The 16,558-nt window shown below is 51.4% G+C and overlaps 1 protein-coding gene and 1 long non-coding RNA gene across 6 annotated transcripts in view; one reads left to right on the forward strand and one right to left on the reverse strand.

The window, feature by feature from the left end:
* The window catches only part of GATA4 (GATA binding protein 4), a 27,128-nt gene extending 17,858 nt beyond the window's left edge, over window positions 1-9,270 (reverse strand). Inside the window, exons 1-2 of one of the 4 annotated variants that reach the window (XM_062638555.1) lie at window positions 9,187-9,270; window positions 6,689-6,930 (exon numbers count right to left, since the gene is read on the reverse strand). In XM_062638555.1, coding sequence (XP_062494539.1) covers window positions 6,689-6,797 — 109 coding nt within the window. In that variant the 5' untranslated portion in view covers window positions 6,798-6,930; window positions 9,187-9,270. Of the gene's footprint in view, window positions 1-6,688; window positions 7,416-7,435; window positions 7,564-9,186 lie in introns of those variants that run through there. The other 3 variants (XM_062638554.1, XM_062638551.1, XM_062638552.1) reach the window with 3 other exon arrangements.
* Window positions 7,775-11,190, forward strand: LOC134173993 (uncharacterized). Of its 2 annotated transcripts, XR_009968462.1 has the most exons (3): window positions 7,786-7,863; window positions 8,530-8,781; window positions 10,704-11,190. It is a non-coding gene; the product is annotated as an uncharacterized LOC134173993 (long non-coding RNA). The 2 variants fall into 2 exon arrangements; XR_009968461.1 differs by lacking the exon at window positions 8,530-8,781 and having other exon boundaries at window positions 7,775-7,863.
* The last annotated feature ends 5,368 nt before the right edge of the window (window positions 11,191-16,558 follow it).

Genomic DNA, 16,558 nt, shown 5'->3' on the forward strand with positions numbered 1-16,558 from the left:
ACCAGCTCCATTTGCTTTAAAATAGTAATGGTTTCAGCTCTGAGCAAGTGAGATGATTTTCTGAGGGGTTGTTTGGGTCTTTTTCCTTCATAGTCCATACTGAACTGGGGGGGGGGGGGGGGGGAGCTGATTCCTGCATGCTGCGTCCTTCAAGCCTTGCCGGGGTGAAAGAGGGATTTGGATTAGAAAGATGGAGGAAACAGCAGAAAGATGTTGGAAGGACCCAACTTTGCTTCCCCCAGTCAAAGGGTGCATCCTACATTTATGTGTCCACCTAATTAAGAAAAAAAATAAAATGTTTGTGCCAACAAATAATTGATAAAGAAAATCATTACCGGGCACTTCTTGGAAAAGAAGAAATCATTTTTGCTTCCAGTTGACACTGCCCCAGACTTGGTTTTAATATCCGGCCCTTGCCAAAGCCTAAGATCTGAAACATTTCAGCGCTGATGGCAGGGTCAGATCTATGTCCAGCTTTGAGAAATCTCTGCCCAGATATTCTTTCTTAGCAGACCCAGCACCCGCCCACCTGTGCTTTTCTGGGGGTGAGAAAATCCAGCTCCAGCTTGTCGTGTTGAAGAAGAAATCACAGCCGAGTGCCCCGAGTGTTCCAAAGAGCACAACAGCACGGGGAATGCTGCGAGCTCTGCAGCAAGTGACCTTCTGAAAAGCTGCAAGGGACAAAATAAACCCAACACGTTTCTGCAGTACGAGACCTTACAATGGCATCGCTCATTGTGGCAGAGCTATAGGGGCTTCCAAAAGAACTTTTGCTAACACTTGCACCAGCCACTGCAAAGCCAACGATGATCGAATTATTTTCAAGAGCTGTCACACATGTGTAAGCACCCGTGTATAAAGACCTCACTGCTCAGGCATGGCAGATAATTGGGTTTAATTTGTCGTTACGGATGTATTTACAGCTTGGACAGGTCACCGTGACCGATGATATGGGGAAGACTTGTCAGGGCCAGAGAGATGTTAGTATTTTGCCATAATGCTGGATATTATCATAGGCAGCTGTGAGGTTTTTGTCCCACAAAGGAGACCCGCAAGGGTTTTTTCTCCATGAAAAAAACCCTCAATACAACCTTATAATGAAATTTCCTTGTATAATTTGGGTTAATTTTGGAGGTAAGAGCGTGTTCTCACATATTTCCCTGGTTAACTTAAGCAGCACTTCACACTCGCGCACCAAAGGCATATTTACACCTTCCCGCCAGACAGCAGCATGAATTCAGGATCCAACTACAACGTGAATATTTGGCATTTCCAACCTCCTTTTTGTCAGTCCTACAGGCGTAATTACACATCCCCCTCCCAAAGCAAGCTGGACTTCTAATAACCCAACCTCACCATTAGGACTGAGGGTTTTCAGAAGCGTAATCGTGTTATTTGCAGATCACACATCCCTGTAAGACATGACCGGCGCAGCTTCCCAGCATAGGCAAAACTGACTGATTTAAGTGCGCGGTCTGAGCTCTCGACACAGACCCCCACCTGGTTTCGCAGGCAGTGGTGAGTCCCAAATGGAAGGCAGACACTTTGTTAAGTCTTTTTATTGTAGGGTTGAAAAAGCCTTGGAAAACCCAAGGTGTTCCGCTGCATCACCGCACCTTCCTCTGCCCCCCAGGAGCAGGGGGACATCCCCACATATCCCATTTTCAGTGAAGAAACTTTAGGGAGAGAAGGCCACAGCAGGCTGGCATGTGAATTTGGGAACAAAACCTCTGAAAGATGATATATTCTGTTTCCACCCTTTTCTCTTTCATGTGCAAAGCTCTGTGGAGCTTGAGGAGCAAAAATTTCAACCCATGAGAATCAAGGTCTCTGCAGGTTTGGGGACTACACCATCAAATTGTTTTAAATTGAATTTTCCCTGAAACAGCATTTTTCTACTCTTACTGTGTCAGCCCCTGCACACACCCTCCTCCAGCCGACCTTCAGGCACAAACACTTCTCATCTCACTGTGCCACTGCTTTTTTTCACCTGGTTTGGGATTTTATTTGCTGGTAGATGCTTTATTGGAGGGGGTTTCTTTCAGGGCATCCTTAGTTTTTTAATGGTTTGTCTATTCAAAATACCTGCTTTTGGGATAACTGATTCTGGGGAGCCCCTCTCTGCCTGCCGAGCCAAGGTTTCTCTGCAATCAGACTAGCACCAAACAGAAGGATCAGGCCCAATTTCCATTTGGAAACACTGCCTGGTAAACACTCATGTCCAAGGATTTTGCCTCTTTCCCCCCAAACTGGTGGAAATAAATATGTAGAGAGTAAAATATAGGCTCTTAAACAAAAATGCTGTTATTGTTGCAAGGATAAAGGCACATACATGAGTGCATGTGTGGAAGAGAAAAATAGTTCTGGCTTAATAAGTCTTAGATTCAGTGCCATTATCTGCTGCCTTAAGTTTTACTGCTTTACAAAAATCCATGAGCATTTATAATGCATTACGTACTACACCATGGCTGTTGTATGCAACATATGCCCTTGTATGCGGTAATAATGTTCCATTTTCAATTAAGGAATTGCATTATTAATCAGGGTAATCTGGTGCCCGTGGTGGTGATATTTTTATTACTGTTGTTGCTTTATTTGGAATTTAAAATACCCTGTTTGTGGATTTGGGTGGTAAAATGAGTTGCATGTTTGAGCTTGATCTTGCTCAGAGATTAGAAACCTTACTTCTGTGGGTTTCACCCCAAATCCCAGACTGACTGGTGACAATTAAATTAGGCGGGAGAGCAGAAGGTGGCTTGAAACCTGCAGGGGGGGGAAGACAAAGCCCTGGGCCAGCCTTCCCCGCCGGCGGAGCCGAGGTGAGAATTGCAACCGCTTGCAAAACTGGGGACGTAGGGTCCCATGTGAAATGCAGAAGTGTGCTGCGGCCCCATCCCTCATCCTACAGCCCCATCACTCCATCCTACAGCCCTATCCCTCATCCTACAGCCCCATCCCTGCATCTTATGGCCCCAGCCCTCCGCCCTCTGACCCTGTCCCTTGTCCTACGGCCCTATCCCTCAAGAGGGCAGGGATAACAGGGATTGGGCTCCCCCAGTTGCCCACTGCCCCATAGGAAGCAGTCACCTTGTCCTTCGGTGTGTGGGGAAAGTGAGGGGCTCCTTGTAGGGCAGAGGGTTGTAACAAATGCCGTTGAATTACTGGAAACGCTGGCCCTGGGGATGCTACAAGGCAAATCTCTTAGCATCCCTATGGGAAAGCGTGAGATCTGGTTCACAATCTCTCCCCCACCAGCAGCAGAGAACGCATTTTCGAACCGAGTGTCTGCTCCAGGCTTTGATCTTCCCAGATGCTGCTGCTGCGTTCAAATGGTTCCTCTTTGAGGAACCCTGACTTCGACTTAGTCAAAGCAAAACGCTAAGCACCCGTTACAAATGCCCTCAGCCCCTAGCCCGATTTACTTCCAACCACACCAACCTCCTCGATGCGACAGCAAAAGAAAAACCCAGTGCTTTTTAGCCAAAAGCAAAGTTACAGGAGGCAGGGATGGCAAACCAGGATCTGCCCTCCATCATCAGCCTGGAAACAACCCGGAGACAGCAAGCAGCAGCGGGCTGGATGCGCTCGGGCTCCTGTGCTGCCCTCGATCCCTGCTCCCTCTGCCTGGGGAAGGGAAAAGGAGCAAACTACTCCTCCATGCTAATTCTGGGACAGATTTCAAGAGGTTTAGGGGGCTGGCAGGGAAGACTCTTCAAAGGGCACTTTGCAGCGGGTGCTTTTCATGCCTCATTAAGTCGGGAATTCGCTGCAACCCCATCCAAGGCAATGCCTGGAGCAAGTTCACGGCCTTGGCTGCAGGGTCTGATCCTGCCCTTCAGGGTAATGAAATCATTCGCCAAACTTACTCTGAAAAGCCCAAATCTGGCATTTTGAACTCACACCGGGGAAAGCTTTTCAAACAGGGCCATGTTTTTGTGCACCCATCCTTCCCGGTGCTTTATACCACGGAGCTGTATTGGCACCTTTTAACCCAGGCCAAAATCCCTCTTATTAGGGAAAAAGAATATTTTTCTTTCTTTTAGTATAATTTAATTTGAATACATTTCACTGAACTTCTTTTCCTGGTGCATTGCTTTACAGTGAGGAAAAAATGCCATGCCCAATTGCACAAACTGCCTATCGGTGTCTGCGTATTCAGCTACATCTGCATAGACCTGATCTTCGTTATTAAAAAATGAGAATAATTAAAACCCTAATGATCCCGGAGTGCTCGGCAATTTGCACTATCCAAAGGTAGTGGTTCTCCAGGAAGCTAAATCACTGGAAGAAAATGCACTGCAGGAACCACTTGATTTAATATAAGGAAGGATTGTATTTCCAACTTGAGATTCCTCATAGTGCGAAGAATAAAAATACCTTTAGTCTTAAGGAAAGGCAAAGAAAGGGGTCAGCTGCACTGTTCTGGGCACTGCTCCGACGCTGAGCCAAGCTCGGATGTGTTATTAAACTGGGTCTGCAATGGGTGCAGTACACAGCAGTGTTTCCACCCCCACTGCATCTTTCCATGCCTTTGGTTTTTCAGCCCATAAAGTCTTCTTGCCCTCCCTCATGGGAAAAAAAAAATCCCTTTCTCCTGGCTCAGAAACCCATTTCACATGGGTTTCTCTCCAAACTCAGAAACCAGAAAGACACCAGCCAGTCTTTACATGCCTCAAGACCCCCTCCTCAATACCTGCAGCCTGGGTAAAGCATCGTCCCGGTGTCAGAAAGGGACCCAGCTGGAAGCAGCCCGGCATCGGACACATCCCGACTCGGGAAGAACAGGGAAAGGGGCAGGTCTGGACCTTAAACTACTTGCTGGGGGAGCTGCCTTCCAAAAAGTCCATTTTAATCCTGAATTTAAAACTCGTCGGCTTTCAGGCAGTTTATTTTTAATATTTACCAAAACCAAAACACTTTTTACTTAAAACCCAAGTGCTTTTTCCTTAGTCAAAGAGACATAATTACACGCAAGCTAATAAATCCCCCAGTTTCTGACACGGAGGACAGAGGCGATTCCGTGAATCGGGACCTGGCAATGGAAAAGGGTCCCACTCCTTCCTCCTTCATTAGCAACCACTAACATTTTCTGTCCTGGCTCAGCACATCCCATCTTTCCAATACTCTTTGAAAGCCCAGATAAAAAACACTTTTTGCCACCAAAATGCAGTCTGCGAGACCTGCAAGGCAGACTGCTGGTTTAAAATCCCCAAATGACTGCTCTCAGTCTCTGGCACTTTAAAAGCCAATGGGTATTTTTGCAACTGCAATATTCCTTTGCATTGTTTTAAAGTTATTTTTATTACTAAGAGCTCTTTTGAGACCACTCCAGAAAGCCGACATTTTTTTTTTCCCAGGGAAGAGATGGCGCAGTAGTCAAATGCAAACACGCTATGTCCTTGTTAACACTCAATTAGTATTTGATTATTTGATTCATCCTGACTTTTTTTCCCTATACTTTCTGCCTTCTTGTCGCTTCCGAAAATTGGTTGGCCAAAACTTTATCCTTAAGGATAATCTCTTCCCCATTTTAAGCAATTTCATAATGCCCAAAGGAAAGCAAAAGGCATTGGTGAGACCAAGCCTCCACCGATGCCAAACTTTCCTTTCCTTAAGTCTTAAAATAATGCTAAAGATAAAGGAAATCTTGCCCAACACGATGGAAAAATTGCCCTCCAAAATTCAGGTTAAGGAATGCAATCTCAGAATATATCTGCACACAGATTTGAGTCGTTTTCTTTGTTAATCCCAACCCCAAAGCCGACAGAAATACCTTCATGGAGAGAAAACGGGAGAGAAAGAAGGGTTTATGAAACAGCAATGCAAAGTTGTGCCTGCATTTCTCTCCCTCTTTCTCCCTCTTCCCCTCTATGGAATATGAAAACAGTATTTTAAGCCATTTGGGCCAATTTCTGGTTGTAGACACAGGGTAAAGGCTCCAAGATTGGGATCGGCACAAGAGATCAGGACTGAGATATTCTGGGGGGCAAGGAGACACCGAAAAACAGGGCTGGGCTGTCCATATGTGCCTGTGAATCCCTCAGGAAGTGTACTAATTAAAGTGGATGCATTTATCTTTCTCTTTCTCTATCATCTCTCCCCTCTCAACACCAAATTTCCCCTCTTTCCCTTTTTCTACCCTAACTGGCCCGTTACCCTAAATAAAAGAAGAAGTAACACAGAGCAGCTCAAAGGAAAGATCTGGGATTCATGGGCCACACTTCAATTTTACCATTTTCCGTACAGATTTCCCCCATTTTACACCTCAGACAAGCCCAGGAAGGGGCTGCTTATGCACATCGGGGTCCTGCACACCAGGATCATCCCCATCGCAGACCCTAAATCTCCTCGGAGGCGTTTGTGGAGCGGCAGGCCCTGGTGCAGGAGCTCGGCACATCATTTCTTGCCGTTCCAGGCCTATCCTGAATTATGCCTTTTTTTTTTTTTTTTTCTTTTTTGAAACTGAGGTTTTGGGGGATATTTTGAAATGGTGGTTTTGCAGAGAACGTACATGCAGGGTGCGGGAGGGGAGCACTGTGGGCACCCCGTGTTTTGCAGCCAAATCCAACAGCCACATCCCAAATAAGCTGAATTTCTCCCTCTTCACCCTACCCGTGAGTGCATAAATATCTGTGGAGGCAGCGAGGTGAAACCTTCCCTCCCCTCTTCCAACCCGGTCTGTGCTCACCTATGTTGGCATGCCGGGCGGCTGCGGGCGTCCCTCGGCTCTGCAGGTTGTGCAGCATGGGGCTGTCGAAGGGCGAAGAAGTCCAGGTCGTGGCCATTTCTGGGCTCATATAAGACGGGTAGGGGCTGGAATAGGAGCTGCCGAAACCCCTGCTGTACTGCTCCCTCCCGTTAGCAGAAAGGTTCAAGGAGGTGCCATAAGCAGCCGCGGCTTCCCGGGAAGAGGTGGCAGGGATAGGGGTGCTGGTGGAGAAGGAGAACCGAGGTGACACGGGAGGGTGAGAAGATCCCGGGTTGTAAGCGGCGCTTTCAGCTCCGGGTTGAGTCCAGATGGAGTGGCTGGAGACGGGGCTGCCTTGCTGGGAAGAGCCGCTGCTCTGGAGGTACGGCAGGCTGGGGATCATGGAGGTGACCCTCGTGGTGGGCACATAGACGGGGGACGCTGCGGCCGCGCTGTGCATGAAGCCACCTGCCCCCTCGTACGCCGGAGGGCCGGGGTTAGCTGCCATGGCTAAACTCTGGTACATCTCGTGATGGACCTCCCCAAACCCCGGCCGGGTCCCCGGCCACAATCCAGAGCGGTGGGGAGCGGGTGGAAACCCCTCGGCTCCACTTTCCCCTGCGGTGAGCCGGCGCTGTCTCCCGTGGGTGCAGCCTTCCAGCCAAAACCAAAACACCACCAGCGATACAATTTTCCTCCAACCCCCCCCCCCAGCACCCTTTTCCCCACACCTCCCACTTTCCCCACCTTCAGCAGGTCCGGCCGCCGCTCCGAGACCCCAGGCAAGGAGCCCAGGTCCCTCCGGCGGAGAGATTTAGCTCCCGTCTGGATTTAGCTTCTCCCACCGGGCTCCATCCATCACCTTCTCCCCCCCCCCCCCCCCCCCCACGATGGGGCTGGGCTGCTTAAAACCCCGGGTCAGTCTCCTCCCCCCCCCTCCCGCCCCGTCCAGCAGCACCTTGGGGAGCCCGGGGGAGCCGCAGCCGGGGGATGCGGGAGTAGGCGGCGGCCGGGACCCCCCCCACCCCCGCCTCGGGGAGGAGGGATCGGGAGGTTAGAGCAGTTCTTCTGGGGGGGGTTGGAAAGGGGAGGTGGAAGGGGGGGTGCGCAGCCGGGAAGGTGAGAGACAGCGATGCTCTCTGCTAGGGCCTGGAGCAAAAACCTTTGTCCCGCAGGTACGATCGGTGCTTTAAGTTGTTAATGGCCCCCGAGGCCCGTGTTTGATGTGGGGCTGGCGGAGGGGGGGCGACACGGAGGCTGCGGGAGAGGGGGGTAAATTAGGCAGATGGTGGGGAGGAAGAGAAGGAGGAAGGCTGGCTCGACCCTGTCACCCCCCGCCTGCCCCACGCGTGGCCGGCCATGCATGGAAGAGGGGTGCTTAAAAGAAGGGGGGTGCATTAACCCCTGCACCCCCATCCATGCTGCTCGTTTGCAGGTGATGGCATGTGGAGAGCAGACCCCTAGGAGCAAAACTACTCCCTCCTGAGTGTTTTTACTCCCTTTCTTCCTGCGTGGGGAGCTGGGAGAAGCTGGAAGCGCAGCGGGATGACCCACGGGATGCTGTGACTTGGGATGGGGAAGCATTTCCCAGAGCCACAGGGCAGGGTGGGTGTGATGGATGCTTTTCCCCATGACGGTTTGATTTTGATAAGGGCTCCTTTGGGGGGGGGGGCTGGGGTGGAGGGGCATGGCTTAGGCCGAGGGGTGCTGTCAGGGCCTTGTATGGGGCTTGCAGTGGCAAGACCCCAAAAAGCGTTGTGGAGGGGTGTCAGGGGAAATCCCCTTCCCAAGGAGGGCCTGGGAACGGGGTGAAACCTTCTAAGATGCTGTTTTCCCTGCAGATCATGGAGGGATCCTAGAAACCCACATCACACCCAGAGAAGGGCTGGATGGGGGCAATTATGGACAGCGAAACAACTCTTGGGACTGATTACGGTGTAACTAGCAGATTCCCCCGGCTGAACCCCTCTGCTGGGCTGAATTTAGCAGCACAAGAGATAATCGGCAGATAACGGCTGATACCCGGGAGGACAGCGGGAGACGGGCAGGCGGCCGAGGAGAGGGGGAGAAGCCGGAGGCAGCGTTGGGAAGGGGTAAGGATGGAAGTGGGCCGGGAAGAAGGGGGTTTAAGGGAGCGCTGCATCCCGCCCCCCCCCCCCCCCCCCCCCAAAAAAAAACCCAGGGGATAGAGCAGTGGCTGGGTCGTGTGCTTGTAACCCTTGGATGGAGCATTTCCACTGGGCTTTCCAAAGAGGAGCAGGACCCACAGGAGGGGAAAAAAGAGTGAATTTCCCTCCTGCCTTAAAAATAGTAACGGTGATAATAATAATAATAATAATAATAAAACAACTAAAAAAGAGGGAAAAAAAAGGAAAAATTAAGTCTGTTTTGGAGCCCGAGGAGACAATAGGAGGAAGCTTTCAGGGGAGGCCCGTAGGAAGGGGCTCGCCGGGGTCCAGCGAGGGAGAGGAGCAAGGGGACAGAGAAGCACTACCCACCTTTGGTGCTGGGGGCACAAGTGGTGGAGGGGGGCAGGCCGTGGGGCAGGACACCCCCTCGCTGCGGGGAAGGCAGAGGACTAGGAGATGGGGGGGGGGAGCTTAGGGACAGTGGAGCCCTGCTTTCCCCCCACCTTCCTTTGGTTCCCCAGTGAGGCCAGACTCCCCAGTCCCGCTCGCTGACTGGTTTGCCCACATCACGTGGAAATGGGTGGCGATGGGAGGAAAGTGCGGGGGTAACCGGGGGGTGTCTGGTATCTGTTGCACCATCAGCCGGGCGCCAGGTTTCATTGCTGTGCAAGGGAAGGGAAAAAGGGATATAATAATAAAATCAAACCATCACCACGGGCACAGCCCCACGGCCGGCCCCACGCTGCAGGCAAAGTCCAGCCGGGCTGTCCTGCTCCGCACCGCCCCTGCACCCAGAGGGACACCCAGGCACAGCCCACACAAGTAAAAAGGGGTATGTTCTGGGGGGCACGGACCCCACCCCCCAGCTCCCCTGTCCCTTTGGAGGTAACCTCCTTTCCTGGGGGTATTGCACAGGGTGGGGATTTCCGCAGGATCTTGCCCCAAACCCCTTTATGGTCCAAGCAGAGGTGGCAGCCTCTGTCCCATCCACCCCAACCTGCTGGAGAGTGCTCCCCTAAACTGGACACCCATCTTTTGCTCCCCGCTGCCTCCCTGTTCGCTGAGATCTAAAGGTTAATGGTGCAGCACGGAGCCAATTCAGGGAATAATGCTCACACCCTTAATTCTTCCTGCACTCTGGTTCCGGGATTTCCCTTGGAAATTTGGGGTCCTACCTGAGGTGGGGGCTGGCAGCAGCTTTGGGACTGGGAAAGAAAAAAATCTTTGAGGAATTAAAGATATCCCTATGAAAGAGGTGGAGGGAGCAGGGTCTTTGGGGGGACAAGGAGGGGAAGTGATTTATTTAAGGGGGGAATGGACAGTGCAGGGAGTGGTCGGGGGGTGCCCCATCCTCTGTCCCGGAGCTGCACGCAGCCCCCCCCATTACTCTGGGGTACCCTCTGTGGGGGGCACAGAGAGTCTGTGACCGGGAAACCCTAAAAATGGTGCCCCAGCCCGGTATAGAGCTTAAAAATGTGTCTCCACATAAATCAGGGCAGATACAGCAATATAGACAGGAGGATGGTTAGAAGTACCTATCGAAATGAAGTTACAGGCACATAAATAGGGCATAGAGAAATAAGGGCCACAGTGTGCCTTGTTCGATATTTTTATTTTAAGCACACGGGATAAATCTGCATGTAATAATGAGTATGTAGCTTTATACTTAACCAAAACAAACACTGCCTATAGATGGGACTTAATGCATGTCTTACATATAAATATATATATACTCCTATACCTAAATATACAGTGTAATTTGTACCACGCTGTGTGCGTGTGTATATATAAAAATATGCTTCTGAACACAGAGCTGTCAGTAGGCAGAGAAAGAAGGGAGAATTAAACATATCGATGTTTTTCATTTCTTTCCTTCTCCAAAGCAGCTGTGTATCCAGATGTTCAGGGTTCGGGACATGCATCTCCTTATCCACGCCTTGCAGAATTCTTGCTGATTTCCTCTACTAAATCTTCGTTGAATTCTTACTAAATATCAGCGCTTTCCTTAAAAAAAAAAAAAAAAAAGAAGTAAAAATCCAATTAAAGCCTATTAAAACCGCCCGAGGAGCTCTACCAGGAGCTGGTGATTTCAAGGACCTGCCTTGGGTTTGTCTGTTCTGGGAAAAAACGCGCACACACAGGGCAAAATACCTTGTGGCCATATCCAGCCTCTTTCAATGGGGAAATACTTGCCCTCGGCGCCGAGCGTCGCGTCGCTACCGGCGCTCACGGCCAGAAGGCTACTCCGTGAGGAGCCGAGCCCCAGCCTTAAGCGCCAGCCGGGAGGGAGAGGATGGATTTCGGACACTTTCTATGCCCCCCAAAACCAGATGCAAAGAATGGGACAAGGACAGAGCCCAGCGACAAGGCGGGGGGGAGGGTGTGGGGGGGTGGGTGGGGGGGTGGAATCTCAGCTCTGCGCTCCGAGGAGCCTTTTTCCCGGCGCTCGCCCTCAAAGTGAAGCGGTCAACGAAATCTGGCTGGAAATAATGGTGCGGAACAAACCTCGGCCTTTCCGCTCTCCGTTCATGTGCCTTCTTCTCCCCCCAAGGAGGAAATAAATCGATACAGTGCCAGTTTGGGGGGTTCGTTTTGTTCGAGTTTTTCCCCCCTCATTGAAGTTAATTCCGTGGCGGTTTTAGAGTTAAAGCTGCGGGTGTTGGTAGATGCACCCGTGAGAGGCAGTGAACAAGAGAAGGAAAAAGAAAAGGAAAAAGAAAAATCTACGTTAGGAATTTGGATGAGGAGAAGGGGTAAGTTGTTTATTTAAAATTTTCTCTTCAGGACTGTGTTGAAAATCAAATTTTTAAAATTTCGCTCAAAACCACGCCAACCAAACAAACGAAAAACCCCCAAGAAAAACAACTAAAAACCAAACCCCCAAAACCCCACCAAAAATAAACCAAAACAAACAAACCCAAAAGATTAAAGAATGGAGAAAAGAAAAATCTCAGCAAGCAAGAGGGGTTTTAGCAGAGCAAAACACAGCCAAAGGGATCGGTGCAGCCCTCCCGGTGCTTTGTGAGAGGTTTTGGGGGCCGTTATTGTTTTATTTATCCCATGTGGGGATGGGGTGCGGGGATGAGGGGGGTCCTGGACTTTAGGGGCTGCGGGGAGCGAGTAGCCAGTCTCCAGAGAGCAGGTACCCTCGGCTGGGTATCACGGATCTATGGCTGTCTATCTGTAGGTGTGTATGTCTCTTGGTGTGTGTATCTATAGGTGCATGGGGGATATGGAGATGCAGCCGGCGGAGTTTGTCCTGCACTGTCTTGTATTAGAGCAGCCAGTGGAATTCGGGAGGCCACGAGGGGATGTCCCAAGCCGAGAGGGACATGGCTTGGCACTCCCGGCTTTTGCGGGTGTCAGACTGGAGGGGCAGAGAGATGGTTTTGGGGGGGTTCAGGCCCCTGCGAGTCCAGAGACATCTCAGGGCAGCCCTGGAGCAGAGCTCACCCACCTCCCCTACCCGCCTTTGGGGTCTGGGGATGGAGGAGGGCGGAAGGGATGCCCATGCCCCCCCCCCCCCCCCCAAATCTGGCCGACACAGGGGAAGGGGGTGACCGCCGAGCATCAAACCCCAGTGGAGAGCTGCTGGGGGTGAATCAGTCCTCCAGCCCGCGGGACCGATGCTGGCTCCTCCCAAAGCCCCTGGTTAGACTCGGAGTCCTCACCTTGCACCCCCTGGCACCGCTGTCCACGGACACGTGGCCCAAGGAAAGAAACCTCACATAGGAGTGAGGGCATGGGAGGGGGGGCAGCCCCAAACCAAGGGAGTATGTGGGCAGGAAGGTGTCAGAGCAGGAGGGTTGCTCTGCTTTGGCTGCCACCCCCACCCCGACTTACCAAAGTCCCTTCTCACACCTTCAGAGACACTTTCCTAAACATCTGTCACATCTGCTTACAGGACAACAGTGGTCCCAAGATGCACTCCCCACCCTGTTTACAACCTCCTCAAGGCCAGGAGGGTGTCAAAACAGCATCATCGTTCAGCGACGCTCCAGGGGCATTTCTAAATCCATTTTGGCCGCTCCTTCTGCCCCTTAATCTTATGTTACTGCTTTTTCCTTTTATTTTTTTCCCTAATGGCAGTGCAGATAACTTCCCCAAGGACAAAGCTGTGGGATGCAGAGGTGTGTGGAGCAGTGCTCAGTGCTCTGATGCAGCAGGAGGGGAGAGGGGCTGAGTGGTGAGCGTCAGTGCTGGAGTGATTTAGGGAGAATCAGGATCCAAAACCCACCTGGAACTGGGATCTTTAGGGAAACAGGGGCCGCAGAATGTGAACACATGCCCTGGGTGTGCCTTTGCATGTGCATGGAAGATCCCTGCTACAGGGGACAGAGGTGTCCCAGGGTACAGTGAAAATACAGCATGGATCAATGTGCTACACTCCTGTTCAGCTTCACTGCCAAAATCCACCATCCAAATCAGGGTGCATTGCTGCCGGGGTTCCCATTGCCCACTCGCACTGCTGACCACACGTGTGGCTTGATTGCCAACACATCAAAGGACCGTGGTGATGTAACAGCACTAAAAACACACATCTGGAGCACACCTTCTGTGAAACCACCTTCCTGGCTGCTGAGTGCCCACGGGTGGCTCAAGCCCATGCACAGCCCCTCATTCTGGAGGCTGTGGCAGTGGTGATGGAAAGCCCCTTCCCATGTGAAAGAGGCTAGAAGTGCCTTCTGCACCAGGCAGAAGCTGAGATGCCTGGGAATGCATGGGCTGATGTGCGGGCAGTGCAGAACCTCAGTCAATATTACCACCAATCTATCCACCTGGCCATCTATCCGTCTATTCGTTTATCCATCCATCTAGCCATATATCCAATATCTATATGACTTTCTAGTCATTCCTCTGTCTGTTTGATTATCTGTGCCTATTTACTTCACAACATACTTATTTATCAATACATACCTATCTATGGATCTCTGCTTCACTCACTTAGGGTTCAATCTGCCTACAACTGTTCACTGTATGTCCTTCTCTCTCACTGTACCTTTGTGTGTGGCTGCACTGGCCACGTCCCCATGGATGTCTATTATGGGGCTGCCCGTACCCATGTGGGTGTCAGTGCCACCTCAGCTGTGGGACCGTCTGTGCCCCTCTGCCCATGGGGCTCCCTGCACCCCTTGACCAGTGGTGCTTCCTGTTTCCCCCCCCCCCCATCCATGGCTGCTTTGACCCTCTGGTCTGCCTGTCTCCCAGACCCACAGGGCACTTTGTACCCCTTGACAAGTGATGCTGCCGCTACCCCAGACCCATGGGGCTTCCTGCACGCCCAGTCTGTGGGAATGACTGAAAACCCTGGACTCATGGGGCTGCCTCATGGGAATACCTACGCCCCAGATCCATGAGACTGCCTGCGCACAAGGCTCTCTGCACCCTGACTTACGGGGCTGCCTTTACCCTGGACCCCCCGGCACTGCCTCCACTTGGACCCACAGCACTGCCTGCATCTCAGACCCATGGGGGTCCCTGTATCCCCAAACCACCGGTCTCCCTACAGCCCGAAGTGATGTGGCTGCCTGCAGCCGCAGCTTAGGGGGCTGCCTGCTTGCAGCCCCAGCTCCGGGCCGTGCCGTGCCGAGCCGTGCCCAGCCGTGCCGTGCCGTCAGCGGTGCCGTCGGGGCGGCGAGGCCGCGGCTGTCAGCCCCTATTGATGAGGTGTGGGCTGACGGCGGGGAGCGGCGGCCGCCGGCTTCACTCCAGACTCCCCGGCGCTGGGGTCAGTGCCCCGGCCAGCCCCGTCGCCGCCGAGAAGGGAAGGGCTGGACCCGGAGGGATGCCCTTGCTCCCCCTCCGAGCATCGGGCATCGGGTGATGGGAGCGGTGAGCTTGGATATAATGGGAAAGGGCCAATCCTGACACAAATCCTACACCCCTGGGTGGCAGATGTGGGATCAGGATGGAGGCTTCACCGCTGGTTTCCTTCTGTGCTGGAAAAAAAACCCTATTTCTCTCTCTGCACTGGCGTATCAGGGTTTGAATCAATCCACGTATTCTGGACAGGAGAAATCTCAAAGCCAAGTGGTAGGGTTTTTTATCATGATGCTCAGTACTCCAAGTCCTGGATCTCCAAGTGCCAAATCCATGTGAAATGCTCTCACATGAGCAAAGGACGTGAAGGGTTTCACGTGCAGGCAAGATTCACGTGCTGGCAGGGCTGAGCAGTAATGCAGGAGGTTGGTCTGACCTTGGACTAGATTGCCAAAACCACAAAATATTGACGGGTTTAAAAAAGGAAAACTTGTGAAAAAGGCATCAAAAATGTCCATTCATTTTCAACAAGGGCAAAAACCCTGTGGCACAGGGTGAGTGTGAGACCTGAGGCTGACAGTGTCCTCAGCAAGGGACACTGCAGGCAGCCAGGAACTTCCTGGGAATCTTCCTCTCTTCACTTGGACCTGTCACAAATTGGTTCCCTGAGCTTGGGACAGTGTCTGGGACCAGGCAGATGCTCACACAGCCTCCCCCAAACCCCAGCCCTCAAACCCCCGGCCTCAGATTTGCAAGGGAAGAGAGGACCCAGATTCCTGCACCTAAAAGCTCAGATATCCTGAGAGATGTTGGGGGAACTGCACATAGGAAGGGCTCAGCGTCTTCAGAGTGGGGATGTTTCAGGGGCTGGATAAGCAGAGTCAGTGCTATTAAATAGTTGTTAATCTCCAGCTGCTCCTTTGGATTAGATCTGATTTCCGTGTGATCTCCCCAACAAATTCTGGAGTTGAGGCAACAGTTTGTGTGTTTTTCATTTTCCTAATTAATGTCCACCCAACTTTCCAGAAATATCCCTCCAAAGGCCCCTCAGAGCACCCTCTGCCCTGCTGTTCTCCAGCCAAGCAAACGCTGCAGCCTTCCCCGGCTTCACTCACAGCACCAGGAATTCAGACTATGCCGCTGAGATTCCTACGGCTGCACGAAAAAAGCTCCTGGTTTCCCTTTGCCATCAGGAGGAGCCTGCTCACCCTCCTGCTTCTCTTTGGGGTTTGTGCTATAAAGAGAAATAGCACTGGTGTTAATAAAGAGAAATAGCACTGGTGTTAATATTGGTGATGCGTTGGCATTACTGGAGAGCAGCAAAGCTGGTGATCCCTTAATCCTGCAGAGTCCCAGTCTGGATTTGTCTTTCAGACTTGGCTTGCAGCTTCACACTGGGCTAGGAGTGCTGCCCAGGATGGAAAATCTTGGATGAAGGTGGCATTTTGTCCTCTTTTTGGAAAGCAAGAAAATACACAACATTGTAATCGTAACAGTAGCATGAAAGTTCATTTTATCATGAAGTGATATTGCTATCATTAGGCAAAATCCCAGCGCAGCACACTGTGGAAAGAATACTCAGGTATGTTGGCAAACTGATATCTAATTAGCCCTCATTCTTAGCTCATTAACACAGTGCTGATATTGTTAATAAACAGTAATATCTGTTAACACACCTGGAGACAGATGCACCTCTGGTTTCCTATGCATCATACAAAGCAGGAGGAATGCTGTGAACCCTGGGGCTGGCAGGGCAGGAGGGGGAGAGGCTGAATGCTGGGCATTGCTGGAGTGTTGTAGGGTTTTATTGGGAATGGAGAAAGAGAAAAGCCACTCAAGAGGCAGGATGGACTTGAATGTCTGTGTAGTTCCAGCTATTGGTTGTCAGTCAATCCATCCATCAATTTATCTATTGTACCAAGTGGAAAAAAAAAATACAGATTTAAACAAAGCCTGATGCACTTGTACACACAGCTATTTG

The sequence above is a fragment of the Pezoporus occidentalis genome, unplaced genomic scaffold (assembly GCF_034315485.1).
Source record: "Pezoporus occidentalis ecotype Australia unplaced genomic scaffold, CSIRO_AGI_Poc_V1 ctg57, whole genome shotgun sequence".
NCBI classification, from domain to species: domain Eukaryota; kingdom Metazoa; phylum Chordata; class Aves; order Psittaciformes; family Psittacidae; genus Pezoporus; species Pezoporus occidentalis.